The sequence below is a fragment of the Branchiostoma floridae genome, chromosome 4 (genome assembly GCF_000003815.2).
Source record: "Branchiostoma floridae strain S238N-H82 chromosome 4, Bfl_VNyyK, whole genome shotgun sequence".
Taxonomy (NCBI): domain Eukaryota; kingdom Metazoa; phylum Chordata; class Leptocardii; order Amphioxiformes; family Branchiostomatidae; genus Branchiostoma; species Branchiostoma floridae.
In genome coordinates this window covers 28,896,133-28,919,319 of record NC_049982.1, presented here as the reverse complement: position 1 = coordinate 28,919,319, position 23,187 = coordinate 28,896,133, and the positions used below count along the sequence as shown (strand labels likewise).

The 23,187-nt window shown below is 40.2% G+C and overlaps 1 protein-coding gene across 1 annotated transcript in view; it reads right to left on the bottom strand.

Moving 5' to 3' along the window:
- The window catches only part of LOC118412831 (growth hormone secretagogue receptor type 1-like), a 56,557-nt gene that overhangs the window by 20,995 nt on the left and 12,375 nt on the right, over positions 1-23,187 (bottom strand). The window contains exon 2 of the mRNA XM_035815871.1: positions 15,056-15,238. Coding sequence (XP_035671764.1) covers positions 15,056-15,238 — 183 coding nt within the window. The remainder of the gene's footprint in view (positions 1-15,055; positions 15,239-23,187) is intronic.

Below are 23,187 nucleotides of genomic sequence, written 5' to 3'. Positions count from 1 at the left end.
TAAAATCAAATTAACATGGCCTTACATACATACAATGCCACTGCTTCAATGCCTAAACACTACTAAGTCGTGCTATAATCATCAACATTATAGTCTTGGTCGTGTCAACCGTTATGGTTACTTTACGCGACTTCCTCCCATTTCAAAGTTCTACAATGTGTTTGTGGTCGGACAGATGCTGGACAGAGATAAAGCGAGTTAATGTGCTTTTCTTGAGTGTTTGCCCCGTTAAAGGAATAAAGGCCTCCAAGATTTTGCTTTGGTGCAAGTGGGATTGGCCCCAAGGTTACAAATGTGGGACATCAACTCAAAAGACTTGTTTCATCAAGTGTTGCACTTTGGTTTCGAAGCTTGTAGGTTTCCCAGTTTTCAAGGGATTACGTATTTGAGAGTAAGCTCGAGGATTTATTCAGAGATTATGGACACAAGCCATAGGCTTTGTGGACATACTGATTCTAGGAAATGCTTCAGGGGGGGGGGGGGCATGCAGATGTGTACCCTCACCAGTCATCGTCATTATGAATGCTTTGTGGACATGCTGGTTCCAGGAAATACTTTTCTGGTGTCCATGCAGATGCGTACCTCACTAGTCATGATCATTATGAAGGCTTTGTGGACATGCTGGTTCCAGGAAATACTTTCTGGTGTCCATGCAGATGCGTACCTCACTAGTCATGATCATTATGAAGGCTTTGTGGACATGCTGGTTCCAGGAAATGCTTTCCTGGTGTCTATGCTGGTATGTACCTCACTAGTCATGATCATTGTGAAGGCTTTGTGGACATGATGGTTCTACGAAAATGCCTTCAAGGGGGGGGGGTGCATGCAGATGTGTAACCCCACCAGTCATTGTCACGATGAGATTTGTCCCTGTATGTGTATATATATACATAGAGTGTCTGAGTGGCTAGGCACTTTATACAACTTTCGTCACTCCACCCAGGTGTGAAATTGTGTACCTGACTTTGGTTTGGGAGGTGAAGGGCAATGGTAGAAGAGGGATGGGCTCCGCCTTTTAATACCGTGTCTCAGACACGGTGGTGTGGTAAAGCACTGCCCTTACGACTTCCTAAATGCTATGGTACTACATCTAAAGTGATCTCATATCCCTGTCATAGATAATAGGCCATTCGAAGTCACCGATGCTAATTTAGTTTTCATCTTATGAGAGAAACTTTTGGTCTGCAGTCTTCAACTCCGTTGGATGTTTCGGAATAACAAACTTAAGTGTGCTTTTCTGTCAAGTGAGGAAGGCAATCTTCTTCAAAAAATACATTTTATACGTATTTGATGTGGTTATCCATTTTCCAACCCAGACCATAGTCCGCGGCCTATACAATAATGCATTAGGGAGGCTCTGCTAAAGTGACTGAGGTTTCTACTTTTTTGGTCGCGGAGAAAAGAACTTTACAACAGAACTGCTTACAGATATGCTCCATGTATCAGTGACTGTCGTTCTCACAAAAGACTGCTTAGTCATAGTCAAAACTGTAGGGCTGATATCAATTAGGATTTAACTATGGTCGATATTGACCGAAGGAGGTCAATTTGTGGTCGTGGTCAGTAGCCATAAAATCAGAATAGGATTTATCTTTTAAGAAACATTCCCTGATTGACTGGCAGCTGATCAGAGATCATATTCACTAAAGTGGAAACCTCTGCCCGGTTAAAGGTATACTACGTAATTTATCTGGGCGACCAACAGAGTTAGACCCTCCTGGCTGTAAACAACAACTTCCAATCCAATCCAGCCCTCCAGTAGGCACCCTAGCTGAGGGTGGGGTAATGAGTTCATCACACCCTAGGCTGGCTACAGGAGAAGATCTTCTTCTATGAAAACATTCAATTTTAAGGATAGGATATAATCATGCACCGATGTTGCAACTTCTCTCGCTGAGCCTTGGTATTCAATGCTAAAGGGTAGATTTAGCTTACTATGTAAAGAAATGGCAGGAAAATCTACTTTTTGTATTTTCCAAATATTACGTAGTATAGATCCTCGCCATTGTATACATGTATGGTGAGGCTTTGCCTAGAAGAATATGCTTATCCTGCTTTCAATTTCCTGCAAATCAGATAACATTGCAGAGACGCTAGTTCTATTTGTCTAAAACCCTCTTTAAAGTCAGTATCAAAGTTGTCATAGTGACAGACGGCTGGAATCATCTTAGCTCAAGCACTGGCTGCCATCCTAAATCTTCCAATGCATGGCTGTATCTTAAATATTTCCACTTCTCAGAAGATCATATCAACGTCAGTCAACGTCTCATAGTCAAGGACATTCGGTGGAAATTGATAATCACCAGCAATTCGCAGAGTCTCAGAATCGCCAGCGCACTTTACACTAACAGGTTACCAATACTTGTACAGAAGGATTCATGTAAGAAGGATGTAGCCAAACGTCGCCTACGTGATTGTAAAGTTTAAAATGTGTTCCAACACAGAAAAGAGAAGAACTTATTATAAAGTTTCGGTCAAGCACGTCGACCTTTTCAGATGTACGGTTCGCTTGATTCACTGAAGTTCCAGAATTCGGAGGATGACGTCAGCAATGAATCGTAGGTGGCGCTAAGGCGGAACCTGACATCGTCACGGTTCAGAGAAGGTATCACCAAATTTGTTGGTGAATTCTTCTATTTTTGTGTTGGAACAAAGATAACATTTACAACTATGGATTCTACCGACACAAATGAGCTTTCAATCGTCGCCTACGTGAGGTTTTATCCATGAAAAACTCAAACAAATAGAGTTATCCGACATCTTATAATCAATTGTGAATTTGGCGCCTAAATGCAACATTCAATACGGCGCAACGTTTAGAGATCGCCTGAACTGCATAGTAAAGATCTTCAGCACTGACTAGGGGTGGGTACTGGTACAGAAAATTCAGGCCCAGGTCCTAGTAACGGTTCAGAGGATCAGGTCCAGGTCTGGACCTGAACCTGGACCTGATTCGGTATGTCAAAACTTGTGAATGGACGATACTCAAAACGAATCAATGATCCATTTGATACAAAGGAATAAGGTCGAGTATTCGACTCCCACTGGCGTTCTAAAATCTTACAAGGCTAACTGCCCCTGTAAGATTGACTGCAAAACGTGGTAGAAAGGACTATAAACTTTACTCTACTTCGCTCCTGTTATGTTTCTTCGACCATAAGCCCCAAAACATGATCATAAAAATAGCTTGAAACTGTCCCATGTGATAGGGGTAACGTAGATTTCTAGGCGAAGAAACAACGCCCACGACTCTCTGGCGACTTAAATATTCGACGACCTTTTTGTGATCACCAAATACAGCCTTAGATTAGCAACTGTTTTGCGGGTAATATTTTCTATGCACGTTGTTGAAAAATCATTTTAGACTGGAGGCCTTAGATTACGAATATCTTCTCATGTTACTGATACGATCAGTCATGTACATGTAAAAATACACACGCTTAATTACAAAGATAATTTTCTTTTAATTTCGTCGGCGGATTCTTATCAGACAAATTCAGTGACGATTGTGATACAAACGGCTTAAGTAAATTTTCATATCCGCCTAGAGGATTATGCTTATCTGTTAGTAAGGTGGTGAAGAGTATTATAGTATTAGAAGTCACCTTGAATTTCGAAAGTTTCGGTTTGTGGCTTGACCTTAAGACAAGTATTAAACAGCCAAACGTTGGGACGTGACGGATCTGAATATAAGATAGGAACAGGCATAGGATTGTTCTTCAAGAAGTCATGCATATTTCGATGGTGTCAAGAGGTGAAAGCTTACTGTGGGTGCCGACTTCAAAAGGCTTCGATTGCAATGATGGCTTACTTTACTTCCAACCGCCAGGTGTCGCTATATTGAGAGGCTAGAAGAATGCAGTCCCAAACGTGACTGTGTTTGTATTCCCCCTTATCATACCACCATCAATGATTGAAAATGATATACTACGCAGGACTATACTAGATAAATAGATAACAGATCTAATTATTTATCTATTTACTATAGTCCTGCATAATATATTATTATTAATCCTTGTATAAGTGACGGCGCTAAAATAAGTTGAATGCAACTTGAGTCCACCGTCACTACGTCCTCGTTCCCTTATTTGTATTATTGCATCTTTCAAAAAAAAAAGTTGAAAGTAGAAGAGCCATTGGGGAGCTGGCAATCTATTGTTTTGTGGTTGTGCACGAATAACATTCGAACTGAAGGCTTTCTTTTATTCATTGTAACGAATTACAGAATGACGGATGGTGTTTCCCCGATACTACCAACATAATGACCATGGCCAGGGCCAAATCTATACAAATACCGGTCCGAAACCATCTCTACTATCTCGTATCAAGTTTCAAACATAGTGGAACAATACCAGTTTTTTGTAATTTCAGTCTAAATTGGAAGTACCAACCAATACTTCATAGTCAGTGGGGGGGGTGAGTAAGCTGTAAGTTATACTTAGCATCAAGTCATTACCTCTACCTCATGAGATGGTGCATAGGTCTATATGCATCTCGATTTCACAACTTTGTGCAATTATAGAGGGCTGGTTCACAGGTAGCGGTGTGTTCAACTGACATTTCCCAAAGACTGAGTGCTAAGTAGAGAAAGCAGTATGTACCTTTTTTTAAGTCTCTTGTATGGCTTGCATATGTAGCCTGAGTATTATCCGTATTCTACCGGGGCTCCTTACACTCGCTACCCCTAAAAAATTTTAGGGAAGTGAGTGTACGGAGCCCCGGTAGAAATAGGATGGTACCCAGGCTATGCATATGGACTCGAACTCAAGATCTACAGAACACTTTTCTTACTCAGCTGATATACCATTCAGAGGGTACGTTCTTGGCTTCAAACTTTAAGCCGCTTGAATGGCGAACGCTGTGTTGCTATGCGATCAACTACTAGGAGCTGTAAAACGTACATAGAAAACCACTTAAAAGGAGTAAACTACACAAAATGTGTATTAAATGAACTCTTTGAAGAACGGCTTTGTCTGTTTCGTAACCTCTGAAATGGCGCAAAAATCTTAATATCCGTTGCAGAATTGCGTAGACGGAATTTTCTTTCGAATGTCAAGTATTTGTAAAAGGATCAAACGTGATTTCCTGATCGGAAAAGATGAAAGCAGCGAAACTCTCTTGAATAGAGATGAAGATGGTGCAAGATCATTTTGAATTCGTAAGGATTTTTGGGGAAATACAGTTCGATCTTAGAAGCAGATGAAAACCCTCGGAAAATTGAAAGATTTAACATGAAAAAGAGCCGCTATACTACTTTCCCCTTGACGCCTAGCCACTCTACTGCAATCCATAAAAGTTTTGGAACAGGCTTGTAACTTTAAATGCAAGAGGAATAGTTGCAAGTGATTTCAAACTAAGATTGCGTAAGGCGTAATGAACGTTCATCTTTGTAGAAAATTATTGGCCTTTGACGCTAGCCATACATATACACAATGCTCTGAGCTTGTAATTTCACTCCCATGCAGTGTGAACGTGAATGTATATGTGCAAGCAATGACCTGATGCCTTTTCGGACCACCTCTGGCTTAGACCGATACTTTTTCATTTACGTTGTCAGGCCGAAAACGTGACACTCTAAATTCGTTAGACAGTGTCGCGTCAGCTTTCAACTTTGTTTCATTCTGTGCACTCGCAATTATGGGTGGGCCCACTACTATCTCTTTGCTGTCTGGGACTGAATTGCGAGGAGATTACAATAGGAGGGGCTAAATCTGAAACGGCTATCATTAGGTGCTAAACTCAGCTTGCGACATTAATTGCCCAAGGTAAGGGAATAGGGCTCTAGGTTTCGAACCACTTTAACCTGGGAGAATCCTTAAATACCCAAATACAGGGCCAAGTCTATTCGAATACCGGTCTGAAACCATCTTTACTACCACGTATTACCTTTAAGTTTCAAACACAGCGGAGCAATACCGGTTTTCTGTAATTTCAGTGTAAATCCCGACCAATACTTCATAGTCAGTGGAGAGTGAGTAAGCTGTACGTTGTACTTAGTATCAATTCATTACCGTATAAGATGGTACATACCCTCAAATGCCTTTGGGCCTCACAACTTTGTGCAATCATAGGAGGCAAGCTCACAGGTAGTTGTGTGTTCAACTGACATTTGCAAATGTCTGAGTGCCAAGCAGAGAAAGTAGTATGGGCCATTGTAAAGTCTCTGGTATGGCTTGGTCTAAAGCGACCTCAAATTGTAAGACCCACCGAAAGCTTTTTTTCACTTAGCTTCCGCATCAGTAGGTAATTGATGCACCATTTAGAGAGTAGACTCTTGGCTTCAAACTTTAAGCCACTCACTGTATAGCTGCATAGAAACCTACTTGAAAAGGAGTAAACTACACGAAATACGTACGTATTGAATGAAGTCTCTGGAGAACACCATGGGCTTTTATCTGATTTATAATTCCCGAAAGGGAGCGGAACCGTTACGCTGCTGAATTGCGCAGATGGGATTTTATTTTCGAATGTCAAAAATATAAATAAGATTGAAATATATGACTGCCTGATCGCCAAAGATGAAAGCAGCAAAGCTCTATTGGATAGTTATGATGGAGATGGTGCAAAATTCTCTTAAATTCTAAACGATTCATTGTGAAATGCAGTTGCATCTTAGAAGCATTAGCCTTGAGAAATGTATATGTAAGAGGTATAGCTACCACTCATGAGGTGAACATATTACCATTAGACCAGTTCATCACATAGCGGCTGGCTGATTGCAACTAATCCCTGAGCATCCTGTCAATAACTATTGACAGGATTTATGTTCCTGTCAATAGCAATGGCGTTTCTTTCAAACTATTATTAGACTACGCTGCCGGTCTGTGGACAATCTCGTTTTTTCACTTGGAGTTGTCATCATTACTTTCCCATCACTGTAACTCGAATTCATTACGTGCGCAGACAAGCTGCTTGAATAATCGGGCTTCTTGAAAATACAAGGTAGTTTTCGCTCTAAGGGGATTGCTATAGTTAAAGGATCACAAGGTGACTGACATCAACGCGGATAAGATTATAGCAGTGTGCACTTTCGAAGCAGTACAAACTAGTATGTTTAAGTCGATGATATAAACTAAAAAATGACCGAAATCCAAAAAAAAGTTATGGTCTATTTAAAATTTTACGCAATCTTTGAAATGGGGTCATGCGGGTCCATCCGGAACTGCAACCGACTCACCGAGGTAGTCAGCTGCAAAGATCACGCGCATTGATCAGTGAATGGGCAAACATTATGATTAATGTATAATTACATATGATCTGAAAGTTGACTTATTGTACTACCATATATAGGTAAGTTTATGCCCCATTGTCTTTCACGTTACAGTGTTTACAGACGCTTCCAGATTTCGGCCGCACTACTTTTTTACCCCTACGTCATTGATACTGTACCCTGCTACCACAAGCGGTGATAAGTAACTTCAGGTCCACAAATCCAATTTTGCGGCGAATTTAGGACATGTTTCATTTGATTATATATATAATATGAAAGTCGAAAATTGATGCGCGCACGGATGTCATCAATATAACCAAAACAACATGACCTTATATCGAATAAATGCCTTTTATAAATGTGCACCCAATCAACGTGGTCATTACTTTCTAGTCCACATCCTTTTGAAGCTTAGTGGATAACTTTACCCCACCTAAAGATGAAGTGAAGATACGTGCTTGACATACTTTCTTCTCTTTACCTGAACTGGTGCGGGTAATATTGAAAATTACCTGCACCAGACAAATTTTACCTGCACCACTCTAAATTCAGGAAGTATGGATCATACTAATTGTTCAGTAACCATTGCTATTTTTCTCTTTTATACTTTATAGGTGGTAACAGTCAATGCAGCTGATGACAATCCAGAAGTCCAGGAAGATGAGTGACGTGCCCTTCATTAATGGATTTTCTAATAAAGTCTCAAGTCTCATATACACCTATATCATAAGACATTTATGTACAAAAACCAGTACATGGACCAGTGCAGGTTAGATGCAGCTAGACACCAAAAATACCTGCACAGTTACAATTTTACCTGCACTAACCTGCATATGCGGTAAGAAAAACCTGGGTCAGCTGAGATCAGAGTTTTGGGCGTGAAACGTCTTCTTCATGCCATAAACTCCACGAAGACACTGCCAAAATGTTTAATAAGGAATTACTTGGCATTTCAATCAGAAAAGAGATAGTATCTGACTTTCAGCAGGGAAAGTTGACCCTCACGTACACCTCAGGTCGCAGATAAATTGCTTTTCTTTGAAGTTCTCTCTCGCCCAACGTTACTGGATTTCAATCATGTGAAATTTGGTGGATATTGATGAAGGCTTCATATCACATAACGGTGCAGCAGAGTTTGCGTTACGCACCTTTGGTCAGAGAAAATGATCTTTATGGATGACATCAGCCCGGTGTGACAGCGATCTCGCCCCCCCAGCGATCTCGCCCCCCCCGGGGGGCGAGATCACTAGCGTTTTCGCCCCCCTTTAGCGTTTTCGCCCCCCCCCCAGAACATTACTAGTATTCCTCGGAGGGGTCTTAAGAACAGCTGGTTACTACACATTAGGTGCGCTACCTGGTACTATACTGCACCTGGGAGTAACATAGTTGGTGTGTTACCTGGTACCTATATGGCACCTTATTACCGTAAGATGTCATACCTTGTTCGGTGCAAACACTACATTGAAAAGACAATTTTTTTTGCACCTGACATGGCAGAGGTGGCATAGAAAACAATGCTATTGTGAACGTGTAAATCAACACCGTCTATGGTACGGAATACGTCAACTATATGTTTTCAATTTGTCACAGTATTTTCTTTCTTGTGCAGAAAACATTTCCAAAGCACTAAGAAAAACACAAGTGAATAATAGTTTCTCATTATAAACACTATCTACGCACAAGTTCATATACCTGTTGCTAAATGCTACAAAAAATGGTCAAGTACCAGTCTTAAGAAACACGGGTAAAACACCAGTTCCTAAATACTAGAAAAACAGTCATATTGAAGGTGAAGATACCCCTTGGCCAGGTGCATACACCAAAATGTGCATTATTCTAATGAATACCTTATTTGCATAATCAATAGTTAGGAAGTTTATTTGCAAGTTCTTGCCCGAGGGCTAATTGCAACATGAAACATACAGAAAATATAATAAACATGTATAAAATGAAATACTTTGGTATAGATAACAATGGTGACAAGTGTAAACGAGTGACTATTCTATCAATGGTATGGACTGCTGAGAGCTACAATCTACGTATTTAGGGTTTGACTTCTTTTCTGGAAGCAGTGGAAGACGAAGTGTCCCACTTTTTCTATGATGCGTGGGTTATGTGACGTTAACAGCGTTATAGTTTTGTTTTCGTCGGTAAGCGTTTGGAAATTTTTGTGGAATTTGCATGCCTCTTCAAATAACTCATTTCTTTCCTGATCGTTAGAGAGGCAGTTAGAAATAAAATGTATTTCGTCTTCCACCGGCTTTGCCATACAATAGTTACAGGTTAATCAATAAAGACATGACATAGTTCTTTTGTGGTCAATTCATAATAGAGACTTCATATTGGAGATATATAGGTTGCTTGAGGACAGGTGAATACAATTAAATACATTGTGTATATCTCATGTCGAGACTCTGGTACATGCAATAAAGGGAATACAAGGGACCCAACCCTCCTTGTCTGAAACAAGTTCAACTATCTTATTACCATGTACTTACGTTAATATTGATACTATGGATGGAGTTATGTATCAAACTCGTGTACTTATATCATTCTGAAACTGCATTGTGTGATTTATAAAATTAACTTCTAAAATGTCATGTAAACCCTTTTTTTGGGGGGGGGCGAAATCGCTAAAGGGGGGCGAGGTAGGGGGGCGAGATCACTAGCCGGGGAGGGCGAGATCGCTAGTGATTTCGCCCCGGGGGGGCGAGATCGCTAGTGATTTCGCCCCCGGGGGGGCGAGATCACGGGGGGGCGAGAACGCTGTCACACCGGTCATAAATTGTTGTCTGTTGGAAAATGGAGATAATGAACATAACGAGAAAGTACCAACAGAGTAATCTCCAAGCAGATCCTACGATGGCATAAGATAGTACCAAACTGGCCAAGGAGTGTAGTCAGCCATAAGGTGTACATTTGCCTTGTAGCGAAACACGCCCCTAAGCCGGCTTCACTTCTCTGCCAGCTTTTGATATTATCTTATGCTACCTTAGAATCTGCTTGGAGATTACCAAAAGGAGAAAACACATCGTGTGGTAACCTTTATTGTACTTGTAGAAGTGACACTAGTGAGGTACACGTAGAAGGAAACTAGTTTGATAGTAAATGTGGCACCAACGCGATAGCCATGGTTGTAGTTGTCAACTTGGTAAGTGATACTAGTCAATCACCCTACCAGCATGACTTTGTGCAATTGTTGAATACAGAAATAAAAGTCTCTTCAATTCTTGTCACAACGTTTATGATCTCTACAAGTATTTTGAAGATCTGTTTTTTATTACCTATCTTTTTTTTTCGACCTTTCACATTGAATTTGTAGTCTGCAGAGTTACTTCAAATTTTCTTCAAGCAATGACTATTTTTTAAAGTTAAGGTACATACCTAAACATTTTTGACGGCTATCAGTCCACCTTGTTCACGGAGAGTGACATAGTCTTGATCTCGCGAGAGAACACAAGACTAGGTAAGGCTTGCGTAGGTCATCTGCCCCTTCTCGGTCACTCTCCGCGAACAAGATGCACTGATAGCCGTCGAGCATTTGAAGGTATGTACCTTACCTTTATTTATTTATTTATTTATTTATTTATTTGCCAATGATACAACTCATTACACGGATCTGCCTAGGCAGCTTTGGGCTGGTAGCGGCAGAGGTTTGTTGTTTGGAGTTTCCGTCTCCTAGGAGGACTTCCGACCAAGGATGCAAGGGGTTCCTCCTACCCCTGACTCGTGTGTCATTAAAAACAGTCATTGCTTGAAGAAAACTTGGATTAACTGTATTCATACGTGACTGATGAACCTCTTTAACGTAGTCTTCAGAGGATGTCATCCATAAAATGTACTTGCTTTGGCCTTATTTCTTTGTGTGGCCCAGAAGTTACCGATTACCATTAGAACCTGATCTTCAAGTATAACGTTCCCAAGCTAAGCACTTTTCTTCACATCCAGACATCCAATATGCGTCTGAAAATCCTCTGGTAATTGAAAGATTATCATGACAAAGAGACACAAGGTATCCCCAAATACGCGCAGGTCTGCTGCAATTGATAAAAGTTTTAGAACAAGCTTAAAACTTGAATGCAAGTTAAGTGGGATGACAGTTGCAAGCGATTTCAAGCTAAGATTGCGTAAGGCGTGTTGTGTGTTCTTCTTTGTACAAAATCATTGGCCTACGACACTAGGTATGTAATTGCACTGCCAGTGTGTACGTGAAGGTCGTGAGTAAGCGATGACCTAGTTGCTTACAGTTGCTTAACGGTTCACCTCTTGTAAAGGGGGCGGGATTTTTCATCTACGTTGTGTGTCTAAAAACGTGAGTCTGAATCTGACCGCGTCACGTCAGTTTTTTTTTTATCTTGACACGATCCCGTAATGAATTATTTGGCAGGCGGACTACTCTCCCTATGCAGTTAGGGCTTAATTGCGATGGGTTTACAATAGGCTGGGCTCTATCACAAGGGTCGGGAGCAGCTACCATACGGTGCCAAAGGTGGCATCTCACTGCACTTGGAGCACCGGTGCGGCACTGTGGGGTTCGTTCACTTCGGCATTGTTGTGTTATTTTGACCGATTTTTTTTTTATTTTACAATTTAGATATTGCGTATTACGTAAAACGGTAAAAGTATGACTTAGAAGATAACAAGATATACAAACGTAAGACAACTCGTTCTTTATCTTTTATATACGTTGGGTGTCTTTCGAAAACCGCAGTGCCGCACCGGTACCCCAAATGCAGTGAGATATCTCCTTAACTCATGTGACCTCAATACGACAGCAATTGCCCCAGGTGTGGCCTTAGGACCGTACATTTTCCCCCACTCACATAGAAACTATTGGTTTCAATGGATTCTTCCACGTACTTGAGATGTTGCTTTTCGCAAAAACGGCCCCCTATTTAACTTTCTAAGGACGACTCCACCTGAGAAAAATGAGGAAAGTCGTGTAAAGGGCATGTCCCAGGCGAACCAGATCTGTGGCTTATCAATATATTTCCAAGACCTCTGGCCTATAGGCCTACCACTGACGCAGTTGCGCCACACTTCAACACACAAGCACAGGGTCTGAATTCGAAATTATCTGAATTCGAATTATCAAAATATATTGGACGGAGCATCAGGTTTGCTGAGACAAGTGCAAAGGACCGTGACACTTAGTGAAAGATTTAGAAAAAAAACAACAACAGAAAACTGACTTTCAGATCTTCTGTGGTGCTCCAAAGGTCTCAAATGTATACAAATAGTCACAGATAACAAGGGGAGATTTTATTCTTATCTACTCAGCACTTGACAATGTTGCTACCTATCGCACAAGGAGAGAGAGATAGAAACAGGGGGAGAGAGACAGACGGGGAGAGAGAGAGATAGAGGCAAAGAAAGGGAGTTAGAGAGAAAGAGAGAGATAGAGAGGGGGGAGGGATGGGAGAAATCACCCCGATGTTCCTATCTTTCCTGACATTCCAAACTTCAAGGAGTTTGTCACGCCCGAAGTACTTCCTTTGACTTCCCTTAAACTACCATGTAAGTCGCTTACTTTGGAAATGTCAGTCTGCCAAAGTTGATCCCCACTTCAGCTTCCTTCCAGATGCAACTGTATGCTATGCTAAATCGTAAGTAAACTCTAGACCTATACATGGTCTCTCGCTTTCAGTGCGAAATGTCACAGGGAAATTACAATTACATGCAGTTACTAGGAACGTTACATTGAAAAAAAGGGTTGATATTCAGTGAACAGTATATAACCGTTGTACTGTTACCATTGCTACTTCACAACAGAAATTCATTTAACACACTCCATTACGTTTGGAATCACACTGCAAACATCGCATCAGATCTCGATGTAAGTGCATATCTTTTATAAATACTTTACGTTTGGGACCGCATCTTTAAGCAGCGACACCTATGCTGCAGTGCAATGTGAACTAGCCATGGGGAACACCAAATTGCGAAACGTCGATTAAATAAAACATTTGGTTGTGTGCAAGGTGTGTTATATTCAATCGTCAATATGAATTTACCTTTCATACATGGCTTCAATATAGCTGATGATATTAGACGTTGATCAAAGAGTGTATCCTTGCATGACTACACGCTCTGGGTAGCCGACTACGTTGTAGCAGAAATACTATGAGCTGTGAATGAAACCTGATTCCTGCACGTTCTGTAGAATTACCATAGTAACAAAGAAGGCTCGGACCAATCAGATACCACCGTTTCATATTAGTTATAATCATAAAACGCTGTAAAGCCATAAAAGGCGTCACTCGCTCACTCGGTGATTTACTTTGTAGTCATTTATGGCCATGCGTTTTGGCACCATATATACCTCGGGAGGGTCATTACCCCTTAAATACCAATCTGTATCCTAGAAATATTAGGCTATGATTATGCTAGACAGAATACGGATGATATTTCAGGAACATACAGTATGTTATACGAGTATCTAAAACGGCATACTGTTTCAATGCACGTCGTCGAGAAACCAGTGGCAATCTTTATTCATCCAGCGTATCACGATCGATGGTAGAATTTGTACTTCCTGACCTTCATCGCCAATCTTTATACTCTCAACAGTCCGGTGTTGCTGACCAACTTTTAAACACAAAAAGCGACTACGATCAATTGAATAGGGACGGAAGTGGAGGGGGGGGGGGTAGTGATTGATTACTACACCTGCAAGCAATCTCCGGGAATCTACCGATAAGACCTGGAAAATTTGTTTACTACAATTACATGTTAGTACGTCCATATATCATGGCTAACTTTTCCTGCATTGTGCTGCATCCTACCATTTTTCATTCGCAAATATCTTGATCAAAGTATCTAACAAGTGGAACACTTAACGGGAGGAAAGCCCATACTTCATCATTGCGGTCATTCGCCATGACTGAAACTCATTAAAATGTCTAGATCAAATGATCCAACAAGTGGAACACTTAACGGGAGGAAAGCCCATACTTCATCATTGCAGTCACATGCCATGGTTGAAACTTTGAAATCGTTGGTTTGACCCCACGAGACAATGCTAGAGAGGCGGTTAGAGTTTGTTGTTACCTTTTCCTATTGATTGATTCCCGATTTTATTAAACAAAATTCTTCACAGATAAAGCGAGTTTTATGACAATATATGATGGTAGACGAAGTGTGGAATGCATGTCTTCATTGGGTAAGATACAGTCTATCAGGTATTAAAAGCGTCCGTAAAATTCTTCATTCCCAAATATCTAGATAAAAAATCATGTAACGAGTGGAACGCACTTCATTATTGCTGTCAGTTGTCACAGTTGCAAATTCGAAAGAGATTAGACTTTTGATGTGGCACTTTGAAGACCATATTGAATACAAATGTAGAATGTCTTTCTTCATTTGGGCAAGCTGATTTTCTTAAAACCTTTAAGGACTTTTTTCTGTCCCAATTCCCAAGAAACAATTATTGGACGACTTGCCTTTCTTGGCAAAGTCCCGTGAATGTAGGCATCTTTTTTAATTTGCATGATCTGAATGAGCAATACTGTAAATAATGGAACATATACGTAAATAAAACAGGTCTTATGGTGCCCCCCTCCAAAGAAAAGAACGAGATACAGGCAAAAACATTTCTTTTCATTTTTTTTCATTCATGTACGTGAAGATGCTTCCCATTATTCCTTGCGAAGAAATCATGCACATCAGCGATCAGTCCATTTTAAAATGGGGTACACTGAACGTCTCAAGCGCTGTTTATTGCCATTCGAGATTTCGTGTAGCTATACAAGAATACAGTACTGGGGGTCACTATAAACGAATATCCACGCTACCTTCTCCACACACTTGGTCTGCACTTTAAATGAAAGAATGTTGTCTACTTACACATGAACTCCCCAAGGAGCCAAGGTGAGACGACCCAAGTTTCCAAGATGGCGGCGGGCACGCAGACCAGCAGAACCAGCAGATCAGCCACGCTCAGGTTCAGCAGGAGGTAGTTGGTGGGACTGCGCATGCGCCGAACTTTCAGCACCACCACACCCACCAGCAAGTTGCCCACCACACCGACTGGGAAATAAAACATAGAGATATAGGTGCGAGCACGCAAGATATAGAGCAACTACAATACTCTGTCAACGGAGGTTACCCCCCGGTCACAGAGTAATAACCAAGAACCTTCATTTTGTAGTCACTTTCTACACAGCCACAATGCCGCCTCATGTAAATAGAAGGCACGTTTGGCGTCACCTAACAAAATTGATGTTTGTTTGGCCGAGAACCCAGAGGTCCAGGGTTCGAATCCCTAAACAGGCACCGACATTGTTGCCCATGGGAAGGGCAAAATTTGTTTACTTTTAACTCAGGTAAACTCAGGTGAAATGAGTGGATAGGACGTTATTCTAGGCTCTGGCAGTTGCATTTGCTAAATCTGCGTTTGGTAATATATGCTTCTTAATTTGCACGTTAAAAAGAGCTAAGAGCTGTGATTTGTCTATAATTGTTTGTATACTCTTGTGCAACGGTTTTCAGAACCGACTACACTCAAGCTACAATTCCCAGTGCACATATTGACACTTACGGCTGTTAAGGGCTCCTAATGCTTTAAATTCGCCTTAAGTATAACACCGAGCTTTGCTTGTTAATCGCCAATTATCCCCGATTAGACCATGTCGATTCGATTGTATGACATTCTCTAGGAAGGCAAAAAACTGAAAGCTGACACGACCATGAGAAAATAAAGTTTGCCAATTTGCCTTCATAATGAAATCTATGCAGTCTGGAAGGTTGATCGATCGAATGACTAAATACATTTTTTTCTGTACATAGAGCATGTTATACCGAACAATAGACTCTTCTCTTCTTTCATATGGTCTTCTTTGCGTTTGGACATTAGAAGGCGTTTTCCGATAATGTTTAGAACTTGCAACATAAATTTGATTTCTCCGTTTTGCATCTTCTGTGCGATTATCAAACTGTGTAATCGCAAACATCTTTTTTTTTAACAGACAAAAGTTGATGCGTACGGATGTCAGTTGCAGTATCTAACGTGATCAGATTACTTATGCACTTTACTTCCTTTATCAACCGTAGAAAGAATACCCGGGAGCTTGGGGTTTTTTAGGTACTCATTTGTCACCTGAGTGCAGTGAGGAAAGTCGTGTAAAGTGCCTTTTCCCAATGGCACAAGATCGGTGACATGGAGGGTTTCGGGGATTATTCCTTGGCTGGAGGCCGAGGAAATGTCGATTACGCTACGCGTGATCTCACTTTATATGTTTAGGTATGTAGGTAGAAGCCAACAATGAAACGTGTGTGTGTGTGTGTGTGTGTGTGTGTGTGTGTGTGTGTGTGTGTGTGTGTGTGTGTATGTGTGTGTCTTTGTGTGTTTGTGTGTGTTTGTGCGTGTGTGTGTATGTGTGTCTGAGTCATTTTCTGGAAACCCTTCATGGGAGGGGCTGCTAAACCGAATTGCCCATTCCCTACATGGTTAAGCCATGCCAAACAATCACTTAAAAACACATTTACCTACATTTCAAACCTCAAGTTTTTACCCCCACTGCAAAGCTGGATTTGTCAGGTTTGTTTTGGTTGAAAAAGCCCGAGTTCAACTCCGGCATTTTAACGAGCTACAGCCAGATGATTGTCATGATGTCAGGATTTCATCCCCTCTCCTAATGGATCAGTCCATGTCTCCCAATTGAATATGAAGGTCACCCACAGGTCAAAGCATGCCAAAGGCCACAATTTTTGGCAAGATTTTAAAAATATGCATACTTCAGTCCCTCTTGCAGAAATCTCGATCTTTGTGATCAAATTTGCCCATGGAAAAAAATTATTATCAATGAAGAGGCTAAGGGTAGGCACCGGGCACTTTCTGCGCAGCTCCGGAAGAGAACTCCCTCCCCTTAACAATTGCTAGGACTGACAACTTTGTGTGCCACAATTTCCGCATGACGACCTGTGGTGACATATTTGGACACAGAACACTGACATTAGCGAAAAAGAAAGAGGCTTAAGCATCGGAACAAATGGGGGTGTAATACAAGGATGGAAGGGCATGACACTTATTGCAACATTTACCAAAAAACTGAGGAGGGTGGAGAAAAATGGCTTCAAGATCTTCTGTGGTGCTCTGAAGGTGTCACGGCTATACCAATAGTAACAGATGAAAATGGGAGATTTTATTCTTATTTATTCAACTCATATGTTTATCATCACTAAACAATGTCTATGTGATAGTTTCAGACAGTACTTCATCTACAGTATCGACATTTATTTCTCTTTAATTTTTTTACTTACAAACAGCTGCGTATGTGACGGTACTTAACGTTTCTGACTGCATTATCTTTTTTGTTGGCAATGATATCTTGTCACCTAGCTGCGGTGAATCAGTCATTCCTGCCCTGAAGAAGATAACACACCACGGATCCTTTAACTCTTGAAAAGTTGTGAATTGAAAACAAAACTTTGCCATCCAAAGGTTTTTGATTTAGATTCTTGTGCTTATCAGGAGCTTCCGGATCTTCTTATTGACGACACTGCTTTAAAAGGCTTTTTGATAAGTCGCTTTTCCAGGAAACACTCAACAGTTTCTAAGCAAGCGCGGTTCGGTTTGATCTTCACAACACATCCTCAAGAGACTCAAGTCCACTTCAGTGACGTCAAAACCTCGCTTTAGCATCTTGTAAGGCTTATTGAAGACAGGAAATGGACTATAGATATATTCAAGCTTGAGTACGTTTCTTTGACCTAATATTCAGTCATCGCTATTAGTAGAAGGAATACTTGTACCCTAAAATTAACTGTCCTTGAAACGTCTTGTAGGAAATGTGTAAAATCCACAAGGGAGTGAACAGTACATTTTAAGACCAATTTTCTTTATGTTCCAACGCTCTGCAAATGGATTCAGGGCTTGACGAAGTGTTTGTTTGACTTTTTACTTCTCAGTCTTGGTGGAAAGTGAAAAAGGAATACCATTAGAACTTAGAGCAGCGGTTCTTGAAACTGCTAATCGGCAATACACAATCCACAAGAGATTGCACACAAAATTTGAAAGATCTTTCCCTATTGGTCCAGCGCTCTGCAAATGGATCAGGCTTGACTAAGTTTCTTTGATCTGTTACTTCTCAGTTATTGCTTTAGTGGTAATAACACCCCGAAAGCAACCATTCTTGAAATGGCATTAGCATAGAAAATTTCAAAGATCTATTTTCTTCTTGTTTCAAACGATCTTCAGATGGTGCGGCCTATGGATTCAGACCTGACTAAGTTTATTTGACAAGTTACTTCTCAGTTATTTGTGGAAAGAATACCCAGTAAGCAAACGTTCTTGAAATGTCCTAATGGTAATATGTAAAATCCACAAGAGATTGCAAAGCAAATATGAAAGCTCTTTTCTTCTTGTTTCAAACCCTTTACAGATGAATTCAGACTTAACGAAGGTTATCAATTCTTTGACTTCTCAGTTATCAGCGGAAAGAATACACTGAAGTCAACCGTTATTGAAACGTCAATAAATGAGAGAGTGCACAGTAAATTTTAAAGATCTCATTTCTTCTTCTTTCAGATGGATTCAGGCTGGACTAGGTTTTTTTGACAGGTCGCTTCTCAGCTATTTCTGGAAATGATACCCGGAAAGAAACTTTTCTTGAAACGTCGTATAGGGAATAAACCCAACAAAGGGGTGAATAGCAAATTTTAAAGATCCCCTTTCTTCTTGCTTCAAACGCTCTGTAGGTGGATTCAGGCTTGATTAAGCTTCTTTGATCTGTTACATTCACTTATTAGTGAAAAGAATACCCTGAAGGCAACTGTTCTTGAAACGTTTATAGGGAATACAATCCATAAAGAAGTGAATAGCAAACGTAAAGAGCTCTTTTCTTCTAGTTTCAGATGCCCTGCAGTTCATTTGGGCTTACCGAAGTGTCTTTGATTTGTTACGTCTCAGTTATTAATGAAAAAATTACCATGAAGATAGCTGTCCTTGAAACGTCTTATAAGGAATAAAATACATAAAGGAGTGAATAACGAATTTTTTTTTAAAGATCTCTTTTCTTCTTGTTTCAAACACTTTGAAGATGGAATGAGGCTTGATTAAGTGTCTCTGATCTGCTACGTTCAGTTATTAGTGAAAAGAATACCTTGAAGGCAACTGTTCTTGAAACGTCTTATAGGAAATAATATCCACAAGGGAGTGAATAGGAAATTGGAAAGATCTCTTTTCTTCTTCTTTCAAACGCTCTGCAGATGGATTGAGGCTTGCTTAAGTTTCTTTGGTCTGTTATATTCAGTTATTAGTGAAAAGAATACCCCAAAGACAGGTGTCCTAGAAACGTATTATAGGGAAAAAATACACAAAGGAGTGAATAAAAAATCTATATGGTAAGTTTGTACAATGATTGTACTGATGAATACATCTATATAATTAGTTTTGTAACCTTACCTAAAAGGTTTGTATTGTATTCAGCCATAGGATTAATTCAATTAGAGGGTACTTGGGGAGTTTAGTAAAAGAATGAATGCTTTTGAGGCACGTGGAGCAACTGGGTACTTTATCGTATAATGTGACGTAGTATGTATGTATTACTTCCTAAAGAGTGGAATGCCCCTTTAAGCTTAAGGTCCTGTGCCTGAACAGGCCATAGGTCGAGTATGTTAAATACTCGTATCCCAACAAATAGTAGAGGTCCCATACTAGTACGAGTGAATCAAACCTTACAACCTTAGCAACTTTGTTCGTCTATTGCTTTGAGCAAGTTGACCCATATCTGCAACAATTATCCCATAGGAAAGAAGGCTGTAGTTGGATATGTGCCATTCCTACGCATGATGTATGGGTCTACATGGGGGAGGTATTCAGTTATTGCATTTAAATGATAAACGATTCATAGCTTGGTTGAGTACCCCTTTGAACACTTCATCCCTTATCTGATAAACTTGACTCTGACCTGCTTTCCTTTCCCCACTGGGTGATTAATGAGCATACTATGAGTTGATTACAAGACTCACGCTCCCTGCGTGGCAATTATGGCCCCGTTACAGCACCTGTGCCCTCCTCTAGGCTATGATGATTTAATCATATGGATGAAATTCAATAGGCACCACCAAAACAGATCTGATGCGATCTTATGAATTTTAACAAAGACAAAACGTTTGCAATATAAACTCGCCTTCATTAGGAAATGTATATTAACCAATAACCCAGGATCTAGAGTTAGCTTTTATTAGTTTTAGACCAGAGTAGACACTTGTGTTATTGTATTTTACACTGTTTGAATCTATGTTACCTGCAATTAGCCCACGGGCAAGAATTTGCAATAAACTTGATAATTAACTAGTTTGAAATTGTTGCATCTTTAACTAGTTTTTAATTAGACTAGAGTAGTCGCTCACTATACTGTTTACGATTATTTGTATGTCATTTTTGTCACTTGCAATTAGCCCTCGGGCAAGAACTTGCAATAAAAACTTATCATTAAATCCTTTTAGTGCTGCACCCAACACATGTTGGGAAGCTTATGTAAGTACTGTTTTCACTATGCTACTTTTTTGTTGCTTTCCTTCCAAATAACACTATAAAGTTATACATCATTACAAAGCAGAAGGTCTCTACTTTTCAAAAATGTAGCATAGTGAAAACAATTCGCTTACTTGCCGAATACCGAACATTATTTCTATTCTATGATATTCGTATAAGACTTTGCCTAGGGCTCAACATACATTTTCAGCTTAGCTGTACTGATACAACTACCAACTTAAAGCCCTTCCAAGAGATATCTATGATACAAATAATGTCATTGTCTTTCAAAGACCTACAAACTCATTAAATATGAAAGGAATACACGTTCTTTAGTTACTTTGCGGACAAACGTCGTGAAAAATAGGTATCAGACAACAACGCCTAATTATATGAAAGTTTATTTGCAAGTTCTTACCCGTTGGTTTATTTCAACATGTAACGCTAGTTCACCTTTGTCCGCGGGGTAACCTATATCCGTTATTTCTTTAAAATGGGTATTAAAGGATATCGTCAAGTTAACATATGGTGCACATTGTTTCAAACTGCAATATTTCAAGAATAACATTGTATATTGCAATTTGAAACCACCGTCCGTCGACTTGCTATCCCTCAAAACCCTGTTCAAAAAACACAACGGATATAAGTTACCAGCTAGCGCGGATAAAAGTATCATACACAACGTTTCACGAAGTTTTAATAGGAAAACCAGAAAAAGACGACTCTGTATTCTATTAGACTCTGTTTTACGATAATCTTTCCTAATCTAAGCCAAGGCATAAAGTTGGTCATTTCGCAACTGCTCTGTACGATTTATAGTATGATTGCAAACGATTGGAAATGGACTAAAATCTTTTCGCTTTGGGATGTCATCCATAAAATCCAGCAATTGTGGCCTTACTTTGCCACGCAAAATTGCAATCGTTCTACTGGCTAGTCCTTGATATCAACAAATTGAGTCCAATTTGAACTTTCTTCTTCGAAGTATTTTCTAAACTATAAGAGCTAGGAAATGAACTTTCTTCTTGCAGACTTCAGTGGTTACCAGATTTATGTTAGACGTAAAATTCTGCCAGTGTTCAACTCTACATGGCTCAAAATAGGTCTCACTTGATCATCGCAACCGTCTGAATACAAAGTCTTCAAAATTGAACGAATCATTTAACTTTATCTATTTGCTTCTTGCAGAATTCAGTGGTTACCCGATTGATGTTATACGTAAAATTCTGCCAGTGCTCGACTCTACATGGCTCAAAGTGGGCCTTACTTGATCATCGCAACCGTCAGAATACAAATGCCGAAGTCTAGGGTGATTCAAAAGTGTAAGAAATCTTTAGCTTTATCTGTTTGCCACTTGAAGACTTCAGTGGTTACCCGATTGATGTCATTGGTAAAATTTTGCATGTGTTGAACTCTACATTGCTGAAAATGGGCTTTACTTGATTATGGAGACCGTCTGGATACAAATTCTGAAGACAGGGTGCTTAAAAAGTGTAAGAATCTTTTATCTATTCGCTACCATGATCAAGCGATGTCTGTGAATCGCAATTGCTAGAGCGTTGGAATCAGAATCAGTAGGTCCTGAGTTCGATATTCGCCATGCCCCCATGACGGTGGAGTGACGCCCACCGAGCCTCACGGCTAATCTGTCAAAAGGTGCCAAAACACCTAAGGATTTGATGCTGCCAGCGTGTCAACATCTGCACACTTGCCACTAAGACCCGTGATTTTTTTAATCAAGAAAATTGTACTTTCAGCTGCGTCACAGTTGAGTGTGCGTCACAGTTAAGTGAGCCACATTATTCACCCCCAACGCGTTTCCAGGACACTTTTAACACCCACTCACATTTCAGTACCACAACTATAGCCCCTGATGTCCTCAAAGTGAATTCACAGTTTTAACTTCATGCTTTGATTTTCTTTCTCTTTATTCAAATAATGCCATGCAATCCAATGTTGTTTTGAAGCCTTCACCGGTTACTCGAATAACGTATACATAGTGCTCAACGACTGTTCAAGTGGATATCACTTGATGACTAAAGGTGAATTCTCACTGCACTTGCGTCAAGCTTGCGACACTGCGGGGCTCGAAAGATACTCAAACGAATTTCATGAGATGAAGAACTAATTTCCCTACTTTTTGTGTATTCTGTTGTCTTCTAAGCCATACTTTTTATTCAACGTATTACGCAATATCTAGATTGTAAAAACAATCGGAGAAAATAAGAAAACACAGTGACACAGGGAGCGAACCCCGCAGTGACGCAAGCTAGACGTTGAGAGTGCATCTGTAGACAGCATGCATACTTGTAAATTCGTGTACGTCAGGGTGCTTCAAAACTACAAGACGCTTTTATGCACCTGCTACGAGTGCTGTGATCAATAACGTGATACCAAATTACATCCATCACATTTCCGTAAGGTCTAATCAATACCAACTAATCACATTTCACTAAGGCAACAGCAAGTACATTTTATGTAGCCTCTACCAGGCTCCGTG